At 44.5% G+C, this 25,417-nt stretch overlaps 5 protein-coding genes and 1 long non-coding RNA gene across 8 annotated transcripts in view; 4 read left to right on the top strand and 2 right to left on the bottom strand.

Annotated features, from left to right (window-relative positions):
* LOC132206967 (uncharacterized) overlaps positions 1-25,417 on the top strand; it is a 405,704-nt gene that overhangs the window by 218,942 nt on the left and 161,345 nt on the right. The window lies entirely within an intron of this gene.
* On the top strand, positions 1,215-14,209 carry LOC132207069 (uncharacterized). 3 transcript variants are annotated; one of them, XR_009443295.1, is made up of 4 exons: positions 1,215-1,448; positions 2,179-2,259; positions 7,545-7,626; positions 13,025-14,209. It is a non-coding gene; the product is annotated as an uncharacterized LOC132207069 (long non-coding RNA). The 3 variants fall into 3 exon arrangements; XR_009443297.1 differs by lacking the exon at positions 13,025-14,209 and having other exon boundaries at positions 1,215-1,372; positions 7,545-8,770; XR_009443296.1 differs by lacking the exon at positions 13,025-14,209 and having other exon boundaries at positions 7,545-8,770.
* LOC132207020 (histone H2B 1/2-like) lies at positions 18,508-19,920 on the top strand. Its single transcript, XM_059642208.1, has 2 exons — positions 18,508-19,582; positions 19,864-19,920. The coding sequence occupies exon 1, from the start codon at positions 18,646-18,648 to the stop codon at positions 19,024-19,026; it is 381 nt and encodes a 126-aa protein (XP_059498191.1). The 5' UTR covers positions 18,508-18,645; the 3' UTR covers positions 19,027-19,582; positions 19,864-19,920.
* On the top strand, positions 20,933-21,732 carry LOC132207010 (late histone H2A.2.2). The gene has a single exon (XM_059642182.1). The coding sequence runs from the start codon at positions 20,936-20,938 to the stop codon at positions 21,326-21,328; it is 393 nt and encodes a 130-aa protein (XP_059498165.1). The 5' UTR covers positions 20,933-20,935; the 3' UTR covers positions 21,329-21,732.
* On the bottom strand, positions 22,134-22,550 carry LOC132207054 (histone H3). The gene has a single exon (XM_059642246.1). It carries the CDS (start codon positions 22,542-22,544, stop codon positions 22,134-22,136), a length of 411 nt encoding a protein of 136 aa, XP_059498229.1. The 5' UTR covers positions 22,545-22,550.
* Positions 23,503-23,958, bottom strand: LOC132207034 (histone H4). Its single transcript, XM_059642224.1, has one exon. The coding sequence runs from the start codon at positions 23,939-23,941 to the stop codon at positions 23,630-23,632; it is 312 nt and encodes a 103-aa protein (XP_059498207.1). The 5' UTR covers positions 23,942-23,958; the 3' UTR covers positions 23,503-23,629.

The following is a 25,417-nucleotide window of genomic DNA, read 5'->3' as shown; positions in this document are numbered from 1 at the left end:
GGTGACTTCTCAACATCCTACTCTGCAGTGAAAAAAAGCCCCAGCCTATCCATGAAAACACGGTGTGGAACTGAATGAACCCAACAGGTCAAGCAGCATCTTAGGGACAGGAAACGTTATGGATCTTGACCCCTATCCATCCTTTCTATATGACTCGAGCCTTACATACTCTGCAAATACTAGTGAATCTCTTCTCAAATTTCAAAAACGGTGTTAAATAGCCCTCTAAAATGACAGTTTTGTAGACTGTAAAAAGACCACCATCCATACTCACGAATATATCCATTTGAAAGGGCTTGGGCAGTTGATGTGGAGGAACACCACCTTGATACTAGCCACGTTCCCCTCCAATCACCCACTATCCTAACTTGGAAATACGTCCCCTTGCCTTCACTGTCTCTGAATCAAGACCCTGGATCTACCTGCGAACTGCAATGTGGGCAGCACATGGACCAGAACTATTTTAGAAGGTGGCTCAGCACCAACTTCTCAACGGGGGAAACTAGGGACGCGCAATAAATGCTGGACCAAGCCAGAGACGTCCTCTTCCCAGGAATGCGCAAACCAGAAAAAACAGGTGGGTCATTCGTTGCGGTAACCCATTCATCACAAGGTTTCTGCCTGCAGCATACTGAGAATAAAATCAGTCATCAATTCCAAACTGGTATTTGCATCGGGCCCAGGGATATTATTACACTCCTCTGGTCCGGGTGTGGCTTTAGGACGGCCCACCTGACCCAGAAATAGGGAAACTACCTCTGCGCTGCAAGACTCCCCACAGCAGTTACATTCTGCCTTCGTCATAATGTCGCATTTATTCCATCGCTCTGTGAGTCAATATGGGACGAAGGCCAGCAGAATTAAATATCACAGTTAACATGAGATCAGACGTGATTTTATTGAATAGTAGAGAATATTAAATGGGCCGAACGGCTGCCAGCTTCTCCGCTTCCCCACCAGATTGTGAGCAAGCCGGGGGGAGGCAGATATTAACACTACCCGGGAATGAGCTCCATTGGAGCTTCACAAAGGGCCAATGCCCCAGTTTGAAACACTTTATGCCATTTCCCCCACAGCCTCCATTCGCTTTGCTTAAACTGGGAGGATAGGGAATTGGGGAAGTAACCAATTGATGTTTGTTTCTGGGACACAGCGGGGAAAGCAGCGCATGCGTGATCCTTGCTATGCCCACCCCGAAAAAGCTGCTTGTTGCTGACCAGAGGAGCGCATGCGTGAAGCTTTCCGCTGAGCCGCTATTGAGGGGCATTGAGTCAGTGAGTGGAAGAGGTTTGTTTGAAACAGGCCGCAATGGAGAGACCAGCGCCCAGGGAAGCGAGGGAACAGCAGGCTCCTTCCAGCAGCGCATCGAGATGTGAGTCTGGGACACAGAGTGGGCTCCGAGACCGGCATTGATTCGGGCTCAGTTCAGGGAGACCCGGGGACTGTTGGTAAGAGGCCGAGCGGAGCAGGATAATAAAATGTGAGGCTGGATGAGCACAGCAGGCCAAGCAGCATCTCAGGAGCACAAAAGCTGACGTTTCGGGCCGAGACCCTTTATCAGAGAGCGGAGCAGGAACTGGTCCCGGAACTTGGAGTGAGCGGCCTGGGGGCGGGGAGAGAGAGGCCTTTCTCGGGCTGTGTGTGGGCCTGCTGAGGGAGACGCAGCGGCAAGAAGCTGCTGCTGGGGGTCAGGCTTGTAGCTTTTAGTCTTCTAAACACTGATGGAAATTCATTGTTTGGCTGCTGTTTCACGCTGTTAGTTGCGAGTTTGCATTGAACCGTGAATAAAACAAAGCAGTGTGTGCAAACGGGCTCATCCCGCGAAGGAGAAACATAGCAGTCACCGGATTAAGAGTTTCCAGCAAAATATTTGAAATCGTGCCTGTTGTGCTTCCCTTCAATAGTTCGTGTATTGGGAGCTGGATATTGAACCGTGTAAGCATTCCATTCGTGGATCTGGTTAGCTTTTGTATCTTAGTAAATTGTTTTAGAATTTCGCTAAAAGATAGAGGAGGAACCCGGGTTAGTTGTGTAACCGGACCCTTTTCTGTTCGACTCGTTGGCTTTAAAACAAGGAATTATCATGAGTATTCACGAAATTTTCTATTGATGAGCTTTGATATTTTGAAACTCGGTAGATGTCGATTTACGGGAGAATTCTCTTTTGTCTTTCTCCAGGCAATTATCTGATGTGTCAAGACAATGTCACGTTTCCGTGGTGCAACACCAAGTGTGACTAGCTGCTCCTACTAACAGCAGGTATGTTCCCACTGTCAGAGCGGAGACTGTGCTTTCCACAGTCGCGGTTTAAGTAAGACTCGCATTGAACGCAATTTCCAGAAAGAAACAATTAAACCAGCGAACAAATGCCACCAACAAAATACAAAATGTAACCTTTTTTTTCCTCTTCTCAATATAAACTAACCCAGTTCCAGTAAAGTTTATCTTTGACAGCCCATTGTCATTCACAGCATTTGAAGAGAATAGATTGAATTTATGTCACAAATATACTCTCAATAACTACATTGAATTCACATTAAGCGAGGGTATTTTTATAGTTATAATCCAGGTATACAACCTGATCACAAGGTTTAGAGCTGGATGAACACAACAGGCCAAGCAGCATCATAGGAGCAGGAAAGCTGATGTTTCTGATGAAAAGTTTAGGCCCAAAATGTCAGCTTTCCTGCCCCTGAGATGCTGCTTGGCCTGCTGTCTTCATCCAGCTCCACACCTTGTTATCTCGGATTCTCCAGCATCTGCAGTTCCATTTAAGTCTGATACAAACAGATCAAGTTGTTACAATGACCATTATATGGAGTAGGTATTGAGTACAAATATGGAAGGAAACTTTTGATGTTTGTCAGTGACTGAGGACAGAAATAGTAAACAAAAACAGAATTTTCTGGAAAAGCTCAGCAGGCCTGGCAGCATGCGTGAAGAGAAATCAGAATTAATGTTTCGGATCCAGTGACCTTTGCGCAGAACTGAGGAAGTGTTTGAAAAGTTAACCATGATTTCTCTTCACGTGCTGCCAGACCTGCTTTGCGTTTCCAGCAAATTCCATGTTTGTTTCTGACTTGCAGCACCTGAAGTTTTTTGAGTTTTTATTTAGGACTAAAATTATCTTTTGATGAATGATGTCCCATACAAAGACACAGAAATTAAATAATGTGAAATGCAAATGCACTTTCTCTGCCAAAGCCTGACAAGTAGAGAATGCAGCGTGGTCTGTCAGATACAGAATAAAATTCTCCAAATAAATAAATGAAAAAAAACTCAATATCCCAGTACAAAGTGAAACTAAGTATCTCAGTAAAACTGGAAACAGCCTACACTGACTCACAGGGCCAGCTTTTTTTAAAAGAAAAATAAGCTTGTCTGTCCATTTCTACATGATATCTTTACACTGACGCACTATCCAACACTTGGATTCATGAAAATGCCTCAGAAATACAGACCAAGTACATGTCAGAAGCAGGCCATTCAGCCCATTGTGCTTGCTCTAGAACATTTGTACTCTTCAACTGTTTCCACAAATTGTTGGGAATATAATCTGCTCTCCACCTCCTTACCCCCTCAGACTGACAGAAAGCTCATAAACTGCAAATGGAAATGGGGTTAAGGCTCACTCTCTACGCCCTCATAACTATTCTCTCAGATTGAAGCACAGTCACAGAATATCACTGGTAGCCAGAGAATAAAACTATTTTGATGCACAAGAGTAGAAATTGATTATTTTGGATTGAGAACTTCACTCTCACAGTCACACAGCAAAAACTGGTGTTTGCAACAATTACTAAACTCACAAATGGACATAACAGAAACGGAAAGGCATACATTAATAGTTGCTCTTGTTCACGTTGCAGTAACTGACAAGAAAAGAATGATAATAACTCTCACATTCTCATTGTTCAAAACAGGAGAGGGGTTTGACAGTTAATAGGAGGGCCGTGGGAAGTGTTCCCCAACAAAGACGCCAAGGTGTTTGTGTGCGTAGTTCATTGAAAGTGGAGTCGCAAGTAGATAAGGTGGTGAAGCAAGTGTTTGCCTTCATTGGTCAGTGCATTGAGAATAGGAGTTGAGATGTCATGTTGTGGCTGTACAGGAAATGTTTTGGGTCCACTTTTACTGCTTAAAGTTCTGGCCAAACTGCTGTCGGAAGGAAGTTGTTGAACTGGAGAGGGCGCAGCAAATATTTACAGAGATGTTAGCTGGACCAGATGGTGTGAACTGTTTGGAGAGGGTGAACAGGCTCGGGCTTTCTCCCCTGCAGCGTCAGAGACCGAGGGGTGACCTTGTAGAGGTTTATAAAGTCATGAGGGGCATGGATAGGGTGAATAGCCATGGTCTCTTTTTCTCGGGTGGTGGAGCCGAAACCTTAAGGGCATAGGTTTACAGTGAGAGGGTCAATGTTAAAAGAGACCTGAGGGAGATTTCTTTAGTGCAGAGTGTGGGGCATGTCTGGAACAAGCTGACAGAGGTACGCCTTGTGGAGGGTACAATGATAAGTTTTAAACACCATTGGACGGGTAGATGAACAGGTCGACATGAGAGGGATATGTGCAAAATGCTGGCAAATGGGACGAGGTCAGATTGGGATGTTAATCTATTGCAGACCAGTTGGATGAAAGGGTCTGTTCCCATTCTGTTTCACTCATGGACGCTGTGATGCTCGAACTGATTCTGTACATAAATACAGATACTGCAAGGACAAGTCAGAGTCTGGGTATCCTGCAGTGAGTGTCTGGTCTCCTGCTTCCCCAAATCCTGTCCAACATCTCATGTGATCAAGTCAGGAATGTGATGGTTTAGCCCCACTTACCCGGATGAGTGCAGCTCCACAAACACACCAGAAGCAAGATACCATCCAGGAGAGAAACACTTGATTGGCTCCACATCCGCAAACGTCCATTCCCTCAGACACCAATACTCAAGCAGCAATGTGTACCTTCCAGAAGATGCACAGCTGGAATTCACCAATGCTCCATAGACAGTGCCTTCCAAGCCCACGACCACTTCCACCTAGATACCACTGTGACACAGGGTGTCATCCAATACTTATGTGTTGCTTCAGTGAGAATGTCCCATTTCTTTCATTTCTCTGTATGTTCTTTCAACATTGAATTAATATTTATGGGACGAAGGTCAAGGTGAATTAATACTACAGATAACGGCTCACTTGGATCAGATATTGTCATTGAACAGTGGAGCAAATTGAATGGGCCAAATTTTCAATCCACTTCTTTGATTCCCTGCAGGAGTGAAACTCCAGACCGAGGACAAAGACTCGGGGCAGGCGGAATTCAGGCCCGTGGCAGTATTTCGTCAACCAGTCACGAGATCATGCGGGGAGAGGGCCATAGCCACCCCTCTTGAAGATGCAGTTACATCATTAATTTTTAGCTCAGATTGGAAAGCGATTGATGACTCTGATTCTCACAGTGGAATACAGTATTATACATTTTGTTGCAGTGATTCAATGCAATGGGATCACTGTGCCTTTCCCCTTATTCTATACAACGAATCCTTTGAAACTCCTAATTGAAGATGGGCCCTCTATTAGCCAGGCCAAGAGTCGCCACAATCTGATAATGTTTAACAGACAATGTAATCACCAGGCCATGGGATCTTTCCATGCATCTATTAATTCGCTTTTCAAAGTTACTGGCCGTACACCTTCAGTCATGCCCCAGAATCGCTTACCTATCAGGCTAGCTTGAATTCTGCTGTCAATTGTATTAATTTTGTGTCTCTATTAAATTCTGTTACTCCTCTTATTTTCCCACTGTCTGAATTATAATAAAACAGACAGTTGACTCCTACTAGGAGGCCAGGCAGCATCAGAGTATCAGGAAAGTTGATGCTCCTGAAGAAGAGTCCTGACCCACAACTTAAACTTTCCTGCACCTCTGATGCTGCCTGGCCTGCTGTGTTCCTCCAGCTCCACATTGTGTTATCTCCAACTGCAGCATTGGCAGGGCTTACTATTGCTGAGTTGATTCTTACGACTTGCTGTGAGATTCATGATATTAATTGTATTATAAAGTGAGTTTTATTTAAAGCATTATGCTTACCCTACTCTTAGCTCTGTTGGAGCTAATGAATTGTGAGCCATTTGCTTCTTATTGGATGCACCAGGCATTCCTTTAGTGACATAGGAAACCTTCTGGTGACTAATTAACTTTCATACCCATGTTTGAATCTTCTCCCCTAATGCTTATATATAGATTTAGAATTACATTGAAATCCATCTGAAGGATCTTTAACTGGAACCAATTTCTTAATAGCGTGAATATTGCTGCAAGATGGAGTTATCTGCTGTTTTCATGATTAGCTAGGCCAGCTGTCTTTGGGATGATTGACACCCCTTGTCCTAACTAACTATATTCATCTAATGGGACAACATCCTTTCATTAAAGGGACTGAAGTCAATTGCTTATCAATTTTAATGAACTTGTTTGATTCTGTAGATTTTTTTATGAGCCATAATCCCATGAGTTCAACTGTTTGTTTCTTGCAGAATTTACTGTCCCCTTCAATCTTTGTTGCAAACCTTCAAACTGTCTCCAACAAATCTTGCAGCTGTTGTTTGTGCAATGCTCCCTTTTGCCTCGGAATAACCTCTTCTCCAAAGTACCATTGTGTCTTTGTTAAATGCTGGAGCAGGCTTTCTTCATTCGTTCTGTTTAACCACGTGTCAGTCATAGGCAGCAGGGCTAGAGGAACAGCTTAGCTGCCAGCCATTCGGTGTCTCTTAGACTTGGGCAGCCCGAACATTGCTCATTCAATTCTGAGAGAGCTGGAGGCAGGGAGTTATTAACATGACCTGGGGAAGAGCTCTATTATTGCTCCACAAAGGGCCGACGCCTCAGGTTGAAGCATTCTCTGCCCTTTTCCCCACAGCCCCAGTTGCTTTCTTCACAGTGGGAGAGAAGGGAGTTAGGGAATGACCCATTGATGTTTGTTGTTGGGAATTATTGGGAAAAGCAGTCCATGCCATTGGTGGCCCTGCCCCAAATGCTGCTTGTTTGGCTACTGTTTCACACTGTTTATCGTCATTGTGCAAAGAATAGTGGAAACACAGACAAGATGGTGGAAATATAAGAATCCTGTAAAGGACGCAGATTGGAGTCAATGGATTATATGTCTCGAGCAAAAACATTTGAAATAGTGTCTGTTGTGCTTCTTTACAACAGTTAGTGTGTTGGGATCTGGTAACACAAACTGTGTCAATATTACAGCATCCTCAGGTAGCACCTTTAGATGCAGCTGTGCAATTGTTCAGTTTCTGGACCTCGCTGAGTTAGACCTGTGTTTGAATTGATGGCTTCAAAGAAAAGGCAGAAGTCTCATGATTTGTGTTATAGTCCAATAGGTTTATTTTAAAATCTCAAGCTTTTGGAGCTCTGCTGCATTGTCAGGTGAAGTTGAAGAAAAGAAACATCCTAATAATTATCAACTGAATGTACGTTAATCTGTTTGAGATTGTCAAACCTGGCTGATGCTGATTTACAGAATGTTTCTCTTCTGTTTTCATCCAGGCAAATACATGAAGGACCAAGACAGTGTATCATTTCCTTGGTGCAAAGCCAAGTGTGAGCAGCTGCTTCTCACAAACAGCAGGTATGTTACCGCTGTCAGAATGGATCATTTCCACAGGCGTAGAGCAGTTTGAGTCAGAGACACGGTGATCTCAATTTCCAGAGAAATGCATTCAAGCCAACAGTCAAATACAAGCAACAAAATACAAGTAGTTTGTTTTCTCTCTTCCCAATGCACCCCTCCTCGGTTGCTATAATTTTCTTCATTCATAGCCTACTGATATTTACAACATTTTTGAAAAGTCACAGACTGAATCTTCATCTGAGACGGACACCGAGGAACTGCACTAAATCTGCATTTAGTAAGCATGTTTTTCAAGTTACTGTCAAGGTGAAGAAATAGTTCATGCAGTTACATAGTTACTTCGCACAGTGTGAGTACAGATATGGAAGAAAACATTCACGTTATCAGTAACTGAGCAGGACGGTGTCTATGTTTTGACAAATTGATGTCCCATGCATAGAGAGAAGAATTAAATAATGTGACTTCCAAATGTGTGACATAAAATGGTTACTGAGAGCACATAACATAAACTGCACATGCGCGCGCGCACACACGCACCGACTTACTGAGTGATTTACAATGTATTCCAAATACATACATGCACCGTTCCAACACACATTCCTCAACATCTAATAGCCATGAAGACCATGTACACTTCAAGCCTCAGCACATGTAACACTAAAAATGATTTCTACTCTCAGATTTCAGGTCAGAGAGCTAGCCTTCTATGAAAGAGACAAACAGAACAAAAAGTGAGCTCAGTTCTCCAATCTCCATGCACTCCCTGTAGGATTTAACTACATGGTAATGGCCATGGTCATAAATTAAGTATCAATTGTTTGCGACATCATCAAAAAAAATTGTGTGAATTTTTTGACATACTGAATTCCCATGAAGTAGTCCAAGTAGTAGATTGAACAAGAGATTCATTGTACCTCCAAATATCGAACGGTGTCTTAGACTGAGAGAGGTAACTAAAGTTTTTTTTTCCTTTTGTACAAACTGGAGGAATTGCATATCAGGACAAGTGACAGATTGAAACCTATATTGCCATTGAATTTGTTTACCCCACAAACTGAATAGCAGAACCCACTGCCGAATATAAAGTTTTAAATCTACCTGAAGGAAATTAAATATTGACCTGAAAACAGGCAGAAAATAACATATGTTCAAGCAGATACCAAGTTTTTTGACTTACAATTAAGAATGATTCGTACAGTGAACTTGCAACAAAAATGTGCACATTAAACTCAACACATTCAAACCAGAGACTGACCAATATTAGAATAAAACTTAAACTGTACCATAGAATGAATATTGTGGAACATACTCAAACTTCAGCCGCACTGCTAGAGTTAGCGAATGGTATAAACGCTGACGGTTTCACTTACAGCACCTTACATAGCTGCAGATAAAATCTTATTCATGTTAATGAGCAGATATTTGAACATCAAAGAAAACCTGCAGATGTTGAAAGAGCAATATTCAGCTGAAACTGACAGTCACAGATCGATAACTTCACTTGCACATTTACACAGCAGAAACTTGACAGGGAGAGAATGATAAATGCATTTACAAATCAGATAGCGACAGGTATAGCTTAATAATTAGTTTCTCAGATTTACAGGGCAGGATCTGACTGGCAGAAATGAGAGAAAATACTCTCTCAGCCAGAGAGAAGAAAGTGACAATCACATATCATTGAGGCAGAGAGTAGCAGTAGAAGGGAGTTTCTCAAATTGGAGACCTGTGACCGGTCGTGTTCCACAGGGATCTGTGCTGGGACCACTGTTGTTTGTGATATACATAAATGATCTGGAGGAAGGTGTAGGTGGTCTGTGCAGCAAGTTTGCAGATGACATTAAGATTGGTGGAGTAGCAGATAGTGAAGGGGACTGTCAGAGATGACAGCAGAATATAAATAGACTGGAGAGTTGGGCAGATGGAGTTCAATCCGTGCAAATGCGAGGTGATGCATTTTGGAAGATTTAATTCAAGGGTGTACTATACAGTAAATGGAAGAGTCCTAGGGAAAATTGATGAACAGAGAGATCTGGGTGTTCAGGTCCTTTGTTCCCTGAAGGTGGCAACGCAGGTCAATAGTGTGGTCAAGAAGGCATATGGCATGCTTTCCTTCATCGGACGGGGTATTGAGTACAAGAGTTGGCAGGTCATGTTACAGTTGTATCAGACATTAGTTCGGCCACATTTAGAATACTGTGTACAGTTCTGGTCGCCACATCACCAACAGGATGTGGACTGTTTGGAGAGGGTGCAGGGGAGGTTTACCAGGATGTTGCCTGGTATGGAGGGTGCTGGCTATGAAGAGAGGTTGAGTAGATTAGGATTATTTTCATTAGAAAGACGGAGAGTGAGGCGGGGATCTGAATGAGGTCTACAAAATCATGAGGGATATAGACAGGGTGGATAGCAAGAAGCTTTTTCCCAGTGTGGGGGACTCAATTACTATGGGTCCTGAGTTCAAAGTGAGAGGATGAAAGGTTAAGGGAGATATGTGTGGAAAGTTCTTTATACAGAGGGTGACGGGTGCCTCGAATGCGTTGCCAGTGGAGGTAGTAGATGCAGACACATTAGCATTTTTTGAGATCTATTTGGACAGGTATCTGGATGGGCAGGGAGCAAAGGGACACAGACCCTTAGAAAATAGATGACAGGTTAGACAGAGGATCTCGATCGGCATAGGCTTGGAGGGCGGAAGGGTATTTTCCTGTGCTGTAATTTTCTTTGTTCTCTTTATTCTTTGTATATCGATAACTACACTCTTGTCTTCACGTATCAGAAAACGACAGGGACAATGACAATTATGCACACATTCAGAATGCAAAATAACTGACAGGTACAGATTGATAAATATATGCACACATTATGAAAATGTAGAGATTGTGATCTATATTTGCACATTCACAGAAATTTGACATTTTTTTTGCAATGCACTCCCACATTCATGACGCAGGAATGGATGGGTATTGATTGACAACTAAACTCACATATGACACAGCAGAAACTGAGAGGGACAGTTTGATAATTACAATCACATCTTCACGAGCAGCTACTGACAAATACAGATCAATAGCTACACCCAGTTCTTCACAAATCCAAAGTTAACAGGTACAGATTAATAACTAAATTCCTGTCTTGATGATACAGAAACTGCTAGGTACAGGTTTATAAAAATGCTCACACATTCCCCAAGCAGAAACTGACAGGAATATATTGAAAACAAAACCTCAGTTTCTGCTCCATGAATGTATCAGGGATAGACTGACAATTACACAAACACATTTGAATATTCTGATTTCAGATACTGACAGGGACAGATTGACAACTTCATTCATTGACACACACACACACACACCCCTGAAACTGACGGGCAAACTATGATAAGTGTATTCACACCTCTACAACTTTCTGAAGAAGGGCCCAGGCCCGAAACATCAGCTTTCCTGTTCCTCTGATGCTGCTTAGCATGCTGTGTTCATCCAGCTCTGTGCCTTGTTATAACAGATTTATAACTACACTGTCAGATACACACGGGAGAAACTGAAAGTTACAGATTGGTAAATATGCTCATGCTGGCATGCAGCAAAAACTGACACAAAAAAAAACAGCTCCTGTAAACCGTCATCAGATGGGTTTGAAAACATTTAACTGATCAATTCAACATCTAGCTAATAAGCATTCAGATATTTAGATTATCACCAGGAATTCTAACAGAACTGTGGGTCTGATTGCACTCTTGCCCTGAGCTGCACTACATTTGATCAATTTTAAAAACTTCAACTCTAATTGAGTGATGCACAGAAAGTAACCAACACCCGTACAGCTCCATGACTGGAACTACCTAATGCAAGCTTGTCTGTGCATATGTGTTTAGTTACTGATCCATGCATGTCAGTTGCTACCTGTTGAATGTGTGTGTGTAGTTATCAATGTGTCCCTCTAAATCTTTGGCAAATTACTTCTGTATTACACAGCAGAGACTGACAGGGAAACATTGGTCTAGACCAATCAATCATTGTAAAAATGGTACAGAACAGAAGGAGGTCATTTGGTGCATCATGTCCATGCTGACCCAAACACCCCCAGATGGCCATCACAATCACACCTTCCTGCACACATCCCATAGCCCTGCAGGTTTCATTCTATTATCCTTCAGAACTTGGTCCATATGTGACAGACCATCAAAAGAGGAGAGCCAAATTATTTTGTGAAGAATTTGGAAACTAAAATTTAATACTGAGGACCATTGGGTGAGTACCCAGGTTTTAGATAATGAGATTTTTTTTTGAAAAGAACCGTTGTTATGGAACAAGACGGACAGCCACACTCCATTGATCCTTCAATCTTCCTGCATTCGAAAACTGAGCATTTTAAATGTTTCATGTGAAGTGGAGAGCCAGTTATGATTTAAATTATTATTTTTTTAAATAAATGTCCATGATTATAAAATCTTCTAGCGTACAACAGAACAAAAAAATTCTAGTTCCACAAGATGAAGAATTTGAGAACAATCCTGCGATAAAGGTGGAGATGGTAGTTCCCCTGCCACCGTGATACATTTATGGAAATTGAATGCTGGCTGAATGGATGTAATTATTGGCTTGTTGTTTCTATCATTGCTGGCTTGGAGAGACAGGACTGTTTGCTGTGCTGTTGTTGTCTATGACTAGATATGTGTGAGTGATAATAATTTTGTATAGATCATGTATCTGTTGCTGGAGTTTAAATGGAACTCTATAGCTGTTAGTCCTTGGATCACATCTTTAGTTATGATGTCTGTATTTTGAACTAGTTCTGAGTCAGTCAGTACCTGTACCTGTCAGTCCATCCACGTGGAAACAAAGCAAGTAATAATACAGGTCCCGTCACACTTCCTCAGAACAGAGGTTCAACTTCAGAACATTCATTTCCATACTCATATGCTGATAGACTTGCTGAGATTTTGCAGCAATTTCTACTTTTGTTGCTGATTTCCAGCATCTGCAGTTCCTTGGTTTTTCTCATTTGTCAGGCATGTGTGTTTGAAGTTGTCATGATTTGATAAATGTATGCACACATTATAAAAATGTAGAGATTGAGATGAATGAAATGACATGAATGGATCAGTAACTAAACTCATATGCACAGACAAGCTTGCATTAGGTAGTTCCAGTCATGGAGCTGTACGGGGGTTGGTTACTTTCTGTGCATCACTCAGAGTTGAATTTTTCAAAATTGATCAAATGTAGTGCAGCTCAGGGCAAGAGTGCAATCAGGCCCACAGTTCTGTTCGAATTCCTGGTGATAATTTAAATATCTGAATGTTTATTAGCGAAATGTTGAATTGATCAGTTAAATGTTTTCAAACCCATCTGATGACGGTTTACAGGAGCTATCTGTTTTTTCCTTCCTGCAGACAAACGCTTGAAGGAACAAGGCAATGTATCATTTCTTCAGTACAAAGCCAATTGTGACCAGCTCGTCCTAACAAACAGCAGGTATGTTCCCACTGTCACAGCAGAGAACATCCTTTCCACAGTCACGGAGCAGATTGAGTCAGACACCGTTGAACTTTAATTTCCAGTCAGACACGTTCAAACCGACAATAAAACAACACGGAGGAATGCCACTTTATTTTGCTTCTCTCTCCATTCAAAATACCCAGTTCAAACAGATTTCACCTAACATAACCCATTGACATTTACACCATTTTTGAAGATGGGTAGACTGAATCCTTATCCAAAGTATACCCTCAGGACTTGAAGAAAATCTGCATAGAATTACTCTGATATCAACTCCACATAATGAATCACGCTTCCACGGATAATATTTTTGGCTGCCTGAAACCTAATCCACTTTAAGGAGTAGAAAGTGACCAGTACGCATGGATACCTAACCTCACACATTCGTATTGTAGGGTCAGACGAAAAAAATAGTATTTGACCATATTGATACTTCAGAAACTGCAAGTAAAAGGTTGATTAAAAATGTTCACATCGTCACATAATAGAAACTATCATGCATATATTCATTGATGTACTCGCTTTCACAGAGACTGAAACTGGCAGGAATATATTGATGATAACACTCCCAATTTCACAGAGCATCAAGTGACAGCTACAAACTTAGAACTGCAATCACAAATCCACAGAGAGACAGGCACGGATTGCTGACTGTACTCAAATATTCAGAGTAGGTTCTCACAGGTACATCTTGGTAACTGGACGCTCAAATTGACAGAGAAGCAAATGATAGGTGCATGTTGCTTTCATGCACATATCCAAATGGACGAACTTGACAGGAACAGATTGATAACAACCTTGAACATAGCGAGAACTGCAGATGCTGGAATCAGCCTTCCCAGTTACACACAGCATAAACTGACTGACATGTACAGTTTGATAATTACTCTCATTCACAGAGCGGAATCTGAAACGTCCTTATTGATAACTGTACTCACATGGCCACCAAGCGGAAACTGACAGAGTTTGATCACAGTGACAGTTAAATTGCGGAAATTGACAGATACATGTTGATAATTACTTTCACACTTGCCTTGCAGGTAATGTCAGGGTCAGTTCATTAAATACGATGCTGTTGACTTGCTCACTGAGCTTGTAAGTTTGTTCACAGACATTTCATCACCATACGACATAACATCATCAGTGCACCGTGAATGAAACGTTGGTATTCTGTCCTTCTTGCTATTTATGTGCCTCACTTTGCTGGGGTGGTGAGCAACACTTCCAGATTGGTTTCTTAGTGGTTGGTGTGTGGTGTCCAGCTGGCCATGTTTGTTAATGGAGCTCTAGTTTGAACTCTCGTGCATGTCTTTGGTTGGGATGTCTTCTGATGGCTACCTTGTCCCAGTCAAACAGGTGTCCCTCTTTATCCATGCGCATTAAGGTGAGTGATAGTTGGCCATGACTTTTGGCAGCGAGTTGATGTCCATGAATCCTGATGGCGGGTTTTCTCCCGGTTTGCCTTGGGTAAGATTTATGGCAGTATTTGCATGGTATCTTGTAAATCGCATTGGTTCTGCTAATTGTGAATGTTGGATCCTTCATTCTCAACAGCGGCTGTCAGTTCGTGGGCTATCATGATTCTTACGTGGTAGTGTAACCTGGTGGTTATTTCACACCCTCAGTGCATAGTCTGGTGACTACTATCACTGGATGTGTTGTGTCTTCCTGTTGCCATCAGTTGTGTAGCATCTGCGAACAATGCATTTTGAGTAACTGTCATTTCTAAAGACACTATCAGTGTTCTTCCTTGGCTTTATGAAACTCCGGGATGCTGCAGTGTGTTGTGGCTCACTTGAACAGGGAAAGCTAGCTCATTGGATTCAAAATTGGCTTGATGGTACAAAGCAGAGGGTGACAGTTGAAGATTCTTTCTCGGACTGGAGGCCTGTGACTTGTGGTGTGCCACAGGGATTGGTGCTGGGACCTTTGTTATTTGTTATTGACATAAATGATCTGGATGTGAATGTGCAAAGCATGATTAGTAAGTTTACAGATGATGCAATGTTAGGCAGTATCGTTCATAGTGGGGAAGGTTATCGAAAATTACAGAGGGATCTTAATCAGATGGGGAAGTGGGCTAAGGATGGGAAAATGCAATTCAATGGAGATAAGTGTGAGGTGTTGTACTTTGGAATGTCAAACTACAGTAAGCCTTTTACAGCAAATGGTAACGTCCTGAGTAGTGATGTGGTACAGAGGGTCCAAGGAGTACAGGTACGTAGTATGTTTAAAGCAGTGTCACAGGTGGATAGGGTGCTGAAGAAGGAATTCAGCATGCTGGCCTTCATTGATCGAGGCATTTTGAATAGACATGGAGTATTGTGTACAGTTTTGGTCACCCTGTTGTAAAAAAGACCGAGTTCAACTAGAAAGCGTTCAAAGAAAATTTATGCAGGACTAGTGGTCCTGGGTTATGGTGAGATGTTGGCCAGGGTAGGACTTTATTTCTTGGACCGTAGGAGAATGAAGTGTGACCTTATTCAGATGTATAAAATCATGAGCACCATAGGTCGGATAAATGCATATCATGTTTGTTTTTTTTCCCCCACAGATGAGGAATTGAAAACTAGAGGGCACAGGTTTCAGGTGAGAGGGGGCAAGAATTTAGGAAGGACCTGAGGGGTGCCAACTTCACAGAGAGAGTGGAGCACGTGTGGAATCAGCTGCCAGAGAAAGTTGTTGAGGCAGGCACAATATCAACACTTAAAAAAAAATGAACATGTACATGGATGGGAAGGATGTAGAGGGATATAATGTGGGCAGTTGGATCCAGCTGAGTGGGCACCACGGTCATCATGAACCAGTTTGGGTGGAAGGGCCTGTGTCCGTACTGTATTACTATATGACCATAAGACGTAGGAGCCGAAATCAGGCTATTTGGCCCATCAAGTCTGCTCCGCCATTCAATCATGACTGAGATGTTCCTTTAGCCAATTCTCCTGCCTTCTTCCCATAACCTTGATCCCCTTGATAATCAAAAACCTATCTATCTCACCCTTAAATGTACACAATAACCCGGCCTCCACAGCCTTCTGTGGCAGTGAATTCCATTGATTCAGCACTCTCTGGCTGAAGAAGTTTCTCCTTATCTCTGTTCTAAAATGTCTTCCGTTTACTTGAAGGCTGTGCCCTTGGGTCCTAGTCTCTCCTACCAATGGAAGGATCTTCCCAACATCCACTCTGTCCAGGCATTCAGTAGTCTAAGTTTTGATTATCATCCTTCTAAACTCCAAAGAGTACAGTCCCAGAATCCTCAACATTGCTCATATGTTCAGCTTTTCATTCCTGGGACCATTCCCGTGAACCTCCTCTGAACCTGCTCCAGGGGCAGTACATCCTTCCTGAGATATGGGGCCCAAAACTGCACATGCTACTTCAAATGTGGCCTGACTCGAGTCTTCCAAAGCCTCATAAGCACATCCTTTTTTTTTAAACATCTTCAAGACCATAAGTCATAGGAGTGGAAGTAAGGCCATTCGGCCCATCAAGCCCATTCCACCATTTAAATCAAGGCTGGGCATTTCAACTCCACTTCCCTGCACTCTCCCTGTAGCCCTTGATTCCTTGTGAGATCAAGAATTTGTTAATCTCTGCCTTGAAGTCCTGGCAAAATAAATGCCAGTATTGCAGTTGCCTTCCTGACTACTGACTCAAACTGTGAGTTTACCGTGAGAGATTCCTGGAGTTGAACTCCCAAGTCTCTTTGTACGCAAGACTTCTGAATTTTCTGCCCATTTAGAAAAGAGTCTATGCTTTTATTCTGGAGGGAGGATGGTAACTTCTTCAGGTCAGGCATCCCTGGAAGACGCTTTGCAGTGAAGTTAAAATTGTATCAGAGATAATGGTGACTGCAGATGCTGGAGAATCCGGACAAACCTCAGGGGATCTCTACACCACTGCAACTCTAGATTCCCCTCCACCTACCTCCTCCTCTATCCATCTTTGATCCACCTCCCAGTCTGTCCCTATTTATTTCAGAGCCCTCTTCCCCCTCCCACATTTCTGATCAAGGGTCTCGGCCCGAAACGTCAGCTTTTGTGCTCCTGAGATGCTGTTTGGCCTGCTGTGTTCATCCAGCTCCACACTTTTTTTTTAATCTCGGATTCTCCAGCATCTGCAGTTATCATTATCTCTCATGCTTTTATTCTCCTTAGCCAAGTGCATGACCTCACACTTTCCCACATTGTACTCCATCTACCACTTCTTTGCCCACTCACCTAACCTGTCCATTTCATAGTGCAGCCTCAGCACCTCAATACTACCTGTCACTCTACCTATTGTTGTATCATCTGCAAATGTAGTCAGAATGCAAACAGTTCCTTCATCCAGATCATTAATGTATAAAGCATGCCTTTTATCCCCACTCTCTGCTTTCTGCCAGGCAGCCAATCTTCTATCCATGCTAGCACCATGGGCCCTTATGTTACTCAACAGCCTCCTGTGCGGCAGCTTGCCAAGGGGCTTTTCGAAGCCCAGGTAGATAACATCCATTGGCTCTCCTTGGTCTACCCTGCTTGTTACTTCCTTAAAGGATTTAAGCAGATTTGCCAGGCATGACTTCCCCTTGATGAAACCGTGCCTGGAGTGTTGGAGGCTGTGTTTATAAAATTTAGTGGTGTGGAAAGGGTGCATAATCAAGATCTTTTCCCCAGGATAGAAGAATGCAAAATGAGAGGGGATGGGTTTAAGTGACTGGGAAAGTCTTAAAATGAACCAAAGGTGTGCAATATTTGCACACAGAGTGGTGTGTGAATGGGTTGAATGCCAAAAGAAGTGCTGGAGGCTCTTACAACTACAACGTTTTAAAGGCATGTGGATGAGTATATGAATAGGAAGTGTTTCGTGGGATATGGACCAAATGCTAGTAAATGGAACTAGATTAATCTCGGATATGTGCTCTCCATGGACGAGGTGGACCCTGTACATCTCTCGGACTGTATGACGGGGACTGATTTATGAGAGAATAATCATCATTCATACTGCCTAAACAGACAGGGACAGATCGAGAACTGCACTCCCATTCTCATAATGCAGAGACTGACAGATATTCGGCAAAGTGTCCCTCAATAAACCCGAATGTCTGAACAATACAATCCTGCCCACAGCCGAATAAGGAAATCTCAGCTAGTGATGAAACAAGGTAACATTTCACTCACAAAAGATTACTATGAGCAGAATAAAACACCCTGTCACAATTAAAATCTCGGAGGTAGTGTTCAAAATGTTAGTGGATGACAGGAACAAGTTCAACTGCAAGGAGCTAGGAATTTGGTCCGTGTACAAAATTTCGGTTTGTGTTTCACATTTCGTTGCAGATCCGAACAGATCCACTTTGTGTTTCACACTAACCAATCACAGAAAGGCTAATCGCATGGTCTGACATTCTTGTAAACTACCCAATCAGGAACAAGACTTTTCCCCCATCCCTCATGAGCATTGCTGACGCCAGCAGCGTATAAAAAGCGAGCTCCGAGCCTGCTTCCGTTTATTGTATCTGAAAGCGACCGACACGATGCCGGATGAGAAGAAAGCGCAGGCAACTTCCAAGAAGGGCGCCAAGAAAATCATCAAGAAGGCGCCGGGGAAAGGCGGCAAGACAAAGAAACGATCCAGGAAAGAAAGTTACGCCATCTACATCTATAAAGTGATGAAGCAGGTTCACCCCGACACCGGCATCTCCTCCAAGGCGATGAGCATCATGAACTCGTTCGTCAAGGATATTTTCGAGCGTATCGCAGGGGAGGCTTCCCGCCTGGCCCATTACAACAAGCGCAGGACCATCAGCTCCCGGGAGATCCAGACCGCGGTGCGGCTGCTGCTGCCTGGGGAGCTGGCCAAGCACGCCGTGTCGGAGGGTACAAAGGCGGTGACCAAGTACACCAGCTCCAAGTGAGACCCCACATTGTGCTGAGAAAAACACACATCCAAAACCCAACGGCTCTTTTCAGAGCCACCCACAATTTCAATGAAGCAGTTGAACCATTTTACGTTTGTAAATGATTCTCGGTGTCTATAATTAATGTCCCTAATCTTTATCTTTGTTTACACAAACGTTCTAAACATTAACGTGCGGTCCCTGTCCCTCTGTCGGTTAGTTTCGGTTGCCTTCCTACCCAGTCTCTCCTCCCTCCCTGTACAGAAAGCACATTCATCGTCACTCAGGCATTTTTTTTTCAACAACTCCTTTGTGTTCCAGTTATTATTTACCCCTTGATCAGGAATTTCACCCCCTGGAAAGAAAACTAACTGCTCGAGTCCCACGAACAGATGTTGGGGGATACTTGTCATTGAGGATATCAGCTGTCGGTGAGAGGCTTTCAAAATGAGCTGAGATAAAGCCCGAGCCAGGATTGCAGTCGCAAGTGTGAAACTGTGTTCAAGGAGAATATGGGAGGGCAACTTCAAACTATTGTTTCAAGTTTTAACCCGTTCACCCCGAAAAACTTTGTGTAAGTTTTTATAAATACATCAGCGTGCACTTGTAATGTGAAAGTGAACTAAATTCAAAGAAAAATTAAACTGTTTATTCCTCTTTGTGAAACTTTTCCCCCTATATCCTACATGTTGGAGGGTTTTTCAAATTTGTCCCAATGGGGGTATGAACGCTGGATTTCACCCGTGGCAATGAAAAATTATGATCTCTTATTTGAGTCCCATTAAGAGAAATGCCGCGCGATTCCTTTTTCAATTTCCAAATTGTCAGGGAATTTTTCCGATTTTTTTTTTTCAGTTTGCAGTGTGTGGGGCTTTTTGCTGTCGGTGAGAGGCTTTCAAAATGAACCGAGACCGTCCGGAAAGACTGATCCAGCACAATAAGTGAGGGCTATTTTACAATGTTTTCGGAAAACGGTGTTGCTTCGGGAGTGACAGAGAGAGATTATGTGAAGTGAACATTTTTAACTGAAAGGAAATTAAATCGTAAGCATTAACGCAAAAATCCTTGTAAAACCTCTTCCTCGTATTGCCCATATTGGCGGGCTTTTCAAATCGGACAGAAAACGGTTGATGATTTGGCGCCGGTATTTTCCTACGGTTTTCACGCAGAGGAATTTTGTTTTATTTTCAAATCTCCCCGCGGGTTCTATCCGGTTTTTCAGAAAGCTGGAAATGAGGCTTTCTGCAGTCGGCGGGAAAATTTCCAAGTGAACTGAGATAAAAGCAGAACAGCTGCCGGACTGGCATCACAAAAGTGGAAATATTGTTGATCTTGTGCAATAGGGAGCGAGATTGTAAAATATTGTTTAAAGCAGTATTGAGTTCAACGAGAAAGAAACAGTTGTGTGATACTTTGATTATTATATCCGGGTGTAGATGTGAATTAAATTCTATCTGTGCAGAGAATAACTTTCGGCGGGCTTTTCTTTCCCCCTTCCGCTTAATGTTAAGTTTTTTCGCGGGGTGGGGGGAATTCAAGATCAAAAATAGTTGGTTTCAACTAGGCCGGGAAATCAGAGAGAGATGGTGTGACGTATATAGGAGTATTCTAAAAGTAAATTATCCGAAGTAAGAACGCATTCTTCTTTGTAAAACTTCTACCCATTTCGAAATTATTGGCGGGCTTCTTCAGTTTGAAAGAAAGCGGTTGATGATTTGGCGCCGGGATTTTCCGGCCTCCTGCCCGGGCCCTCTCCGGATTGGTGAGGGAAGCAGATATCTGATTGGGCATTGAAACGACATTAGGAGATACTGAACAATGTGACCAATCAGCAATGGCCGCACCCCCATTCCTCCCGAAGGTATAAGAGGGCGGGATGTGGCCGCGTTGCAGCATTTTCTGTGCAAGTGTTTGTGAGACTGTGGCGATGTCTGGGAGAGGAAAGGGCAGTGGCGGGAAAGCTCGTTCGAAGGCGAAGTCCCGGTCGTCCCGGGCCGGGCTGCAGTTCCCGGTGGGCCGTGTTCACAGGCTCCTGAGAAAGGGTAACTATGCTGAGCGTGTGGGTGCCGGAGCGCCGGTCTATCTGGCTGCGGTGCTCGAGTACCTGACGGCTGAAATCCTCGAGCTGGCCGGTAACGCGGCCCGGGACAACAAGAAGACCCGCATCATCCCCAGGCACCTCCAGCTGGCCGTGCGCAACGACGAAGAGCTCAACAAGCTGCTGGGAGGGGTGACCATCGCTCAGGGCGGGGTGCTGCCTAATATTCAGGCCGTGCTGCTGCCCAAGAAAACCGCCGCTGGGAGCGCCACTAAAAAGTGAAGACACTTCTTGAATCTGACAACCCAAAGGCTCTTTTAAGAGCCACCCACAATATCAGTGAAAAGCAGCTAGACTTTCACTGCTGGCTAACTAATTTTCATTTTATGTGCAAACACGGTCCTCTAAACGCGCAAAAATCATCCCTTTTGTTTTCGCTTTAACAGTGATAAAACTAGAACGGGACGAATAAAGTTGGAGGGTTTGCTGCAGGGACAGCGACTGCGACTTTAAATAGTGACTCAAAGCGGTATCCCCATCCAGGGAACATGAGACATGGAATAGCTCGGCCCCAGAAAGATGCCATGCGAGACAGAACCGACCATCCTCAGAGGATCGAATACACTTGTGGGAGATTGGGCAAAATTTCGATTGCATGGCCAAAACTACAAAAATCATTTGTGTAATGTGGCGGGTTTTGAAATTGGCGATTGTTTCCCACCCTCCTTCTGCGGCAAGTTCAGTTACAGCTGGCGAAACGCCACGGGAAGCAATTCCCACACAGGCGGTCCAATTGGAAATGTATCAATTATAAAGGTTGGAATGCAGTACTTGAATTTGTTGTGATTACTGAAAATTTATAAACCTGATTGTCCCGAGTTGCCTCGTCTTCAATATCAATTCGTGCATCCCAGACCCATTCATTTTCTGTAAGTCCTGTTGCATTGAGACATCAATAGCATGCTGTGTGTTGACATTAACTAAAGTCCAGTGCCTGACGATTGCTGCTCTCTCGGGACAGTTTAGTGGCTCTGAAAAGAGCCGTTGTGTTTCTCGGGGTCAATGTACAGGGCCGGGCACGCTCCGTTTAGGCGCGCTCCCCGCGGATCCGCCGGGCCAGCTGGATGTCTTTGGGCATGATGGTGACCCGCTTGGCGTGGATGGCACACAGGTTGGTGTCCTCAAACAGACCCACCAGGTAAGCCTCGCTGGCCTCCTGCAGGGCCATCACGGCCGAGCTCTGGAAGCGCAGGTCGGTCTTGAAGTCCTGAGCGATCTCCCGCACCAGGCGCTGGAACGGCAGTTTGCGGATCAGCAGCTCGGTGGATTTCTGGTAGCGGCGGATCTCCCGCAGAGCCACCGTGCCGGGCCTGTAGCGATGAGGCTTCTTCACTCCGCCCGTGGCCGGAGCGCTCTTGCGGGCCGCTTTGGTCGCCAGCTGCTTGCGGGGAGCTTTTCCTCCGGTGGATTTGCGCGCTGTCTGCTTGGTTCTGGCCATTCTCTGTAACACACACACAGGCTGCTGCTATCAATGCTGATCGTGCTGCGGCGCTGCCTATTTAAGGGAATGGAGAGCCCGCCCAAGAGCTGGGATTGGATACAGTCCCGTCCCTCAAATCCCCGAGAAACAGCCACTGAAGGACAGAAAAGGCAGTAAAATAATTATTGGAGACTGATTGGTTAACTTCAAATGACAGTTGGTCAATTTCAAATCGCCCGCCGATTTCAGCCTGAGCTTACATAATATTAAAAAGCAAAGTCCCATGCGCCTGCGCCTAAGATGATATCTTATGCTTTACAAAATTTTCTTGTGAACCTAACTTGCAGTCAGCGCGGAGTGGGCTCTGAATCATTTCCTGACCATCTCTAACAGGCAGGTGGAATGAACACGCCACTAAAACCTCGGCACGGCTACCAGAATCAAAACTGAACAAATTATCATTCCTGGGAGCGTCAATGAAGTACAAACACTGTAGTATATATCATTAGCGCCTGGGCCCAAAGTTACGGACAGAGCAAATTATTATTCATGGTATGGACAGCTGGTGTTGTTATTCTGATGAAGGGTCTAGGCCCGAAACGTCAGCTTTTGTGCTCCTGAGATGCTGCTGTGTTCATCCATCCTCACATTTTATTATCTTGGATTCTCCAGCATCTGCAGTTCCCATTATCACTGGTGTTATTACTGATAGACTGGTATTCACATGGAAGAGAATCAAAGATTTAGGGTTGAGAAACAGATCAGCCATGGTCGCATGACGGAGCCGGCCGCTCCTTCTGTATCTGACATAACCAGCTGCAGAACCGTATCGTATCGACTGGCCGTGAAACCTCTATCTGTAGTGCAGGGATATCTTGATTATAAAACACGTTACTGCAGACAGTATAATTTAACAATCTTGCTCTCTCTCTTGCAACGCGGGACACGAAGTTAATATATTTCCTAAAGGCTTGGTGCAAAATTAAAAGTCGCTGCACCAGCCCAATGTGCTGGTTCCCCATTCTCAGGTCTCCGCTCTCAGGCGGAGGGTTTGGGTGGCTCTGAAAAGAGCCTTTGGGTTCGCTGGAAAAGGGTTGATTTGCTCAGCCGCCGAATCCATACAGAGTGCGGCCCTGGCGTTTCAGAGCGTACACCACATCCATGGCAGTCACTGTCTTGCGCTTGGCGTGCTCCGTGTAGGTCACCGCATCCCTGATCACATTCTCCAGGAAAACCTTCAGCACCCCGCGGGTCTCCTCGTAGATCAAGCCCGAGATGCGCTTAACCCCGCCACGGCGAGCCAGGCGCCGGATGGCTGGTTTCGTGATGCCCTGGATGTTATCACGGAGCACTTTGCGGTGCCTCTTCGCTCCGCCTTTTCCCAGGCCTTTGCCTCCTTTCCCTCTCCCAGACATCACGCTTCTTCACTCCAATCGCTGCCGAGTGAGAGCCGAGCTGCCTCGCCTTCCATTTTTATACAGCCCGCCCCGACCTGACTGAGAAACAGCTGACAGGGAGTGAGAGGATACCCGGGCAGAAAACTGAGTGACACACAGAGAAATGTCCAGCTCCGCCTACAGCTGACTGCCGCCCCCAACTGGATCTGGAACTAAACCTTTTCTCCACAAGCGCAGTGAACACAAGGCCCGGCAGAAAACCTGCAGACTCAAACTTCTATTCAAAGATAATAAAACCTGGATATTTTAAAAGCAAGATGACAAAGTATGAAGCTGGATGAACACAGCAGGCCAAGCAGCATCTCAGGAGCACAAAAGCTGATATCACTGATACAATTTTAAAAGCAGAGATAATGGGAACTGCAGATGCTGGAGAATTCCAAGATAGTAAAATGTGAGGCTGGATGAACACAGCAGGCCAAGCAGCATCTCAGGAGCACAAAAGCTGACGTTTCGGGCCTGGACCCTTCATCAGAGAGGGGGATGGGGAGAGGGAACTGGAATAAATAGGGAGAGAGGGGGAGGCGGGCCGAAGATGGAGAGTAAAGAAGATAGGTGGAGAGAGTATAGGTGGGGAGGTAGGAAGGGGATAGGTCAGTCCAGGGAAGACGGACAGGTCAAGGAGGTGGGATGAGGTGAGTAGGTAGATGGGGGTGCGGATTGGGGTGGGAGGAAGGGATGGGTGAGAGGGAGAACCGGTTAGGGAGGCAGAGGCAGGTTGGACTGGTTTTGGGATGCAGTGGGTGGGGGGGAAGAGATGGTCTGGTTGTGTGGTGCAGTGGGGGGAGGGGATGAACTGGGCTGGTTTTGGTATGCAGTAGGGGAAGGGGAGATTTTGAAACTGGTGAAGTCCACATTGATACCATATGGCTGCAGGGTTCCCAAGCGGAATATGAGTTGCTGTTCCTGCAACCTTCGGGTGGCATCATTGTGGCAGTGCAGGAGGCCCATGATGGACATGTCATCTAAAGAATGGGAGGGGGAGTGGAAATGGTTTGCGACTGGGAGGTGCAGTTGTTTGTTGCAAACTGAGCGGAGGTGTTCTGCAAGGCGGTCTCCAAGCCTCCGCTTGGTTTCCCCAATGTAGAGGAAGCCGCACCGGGTACAGTGGATGCAATATACCACATTGGCAGATGTGCAGGTGAACCTCTGCTTAATGTGAAATGTCATCTTGGGGCCTGGGATAGGGGTGAGGGAGGAGGTGTGGGCTACACTTGCGTCCCAGTCACAAACCATTTCCACTCCCCCTCCCATTCTTTAGATGACATGTCTATCATGGGCCTCCTGCACTGCCACAATGATGCCACCCGAAGGTTGCAGGAACAGCAACTCATATTCCACCTGGGAACCCTGCAGCCTAATGGGATCAATGTGGACTTCACCAGTTTCAAAATCTCCCCTTCCCCAACTACATCCCTAAACCAGCCCAGTTCG

This window comes from Stegostoma tigrinum, chromosome 44 (assembly GCF_030684315.1).
Source record: "Stegostoma tigrinum isolate sSteTig4 chromosome 44, sSteTig4.hap1, whole genome shotgun sequence".
Classification (NCBI taxonomy): domain Eukaryota; kingdom Metazoa; phylum Chordata; class Chondrichthyes; order Orectolobiformes; family Stegostomatidae; genus Stegostoma; species Stegostoma tigrinum.
This window is presented reverse-complemented; position numbering and strand designations above follow the sequence as displayed.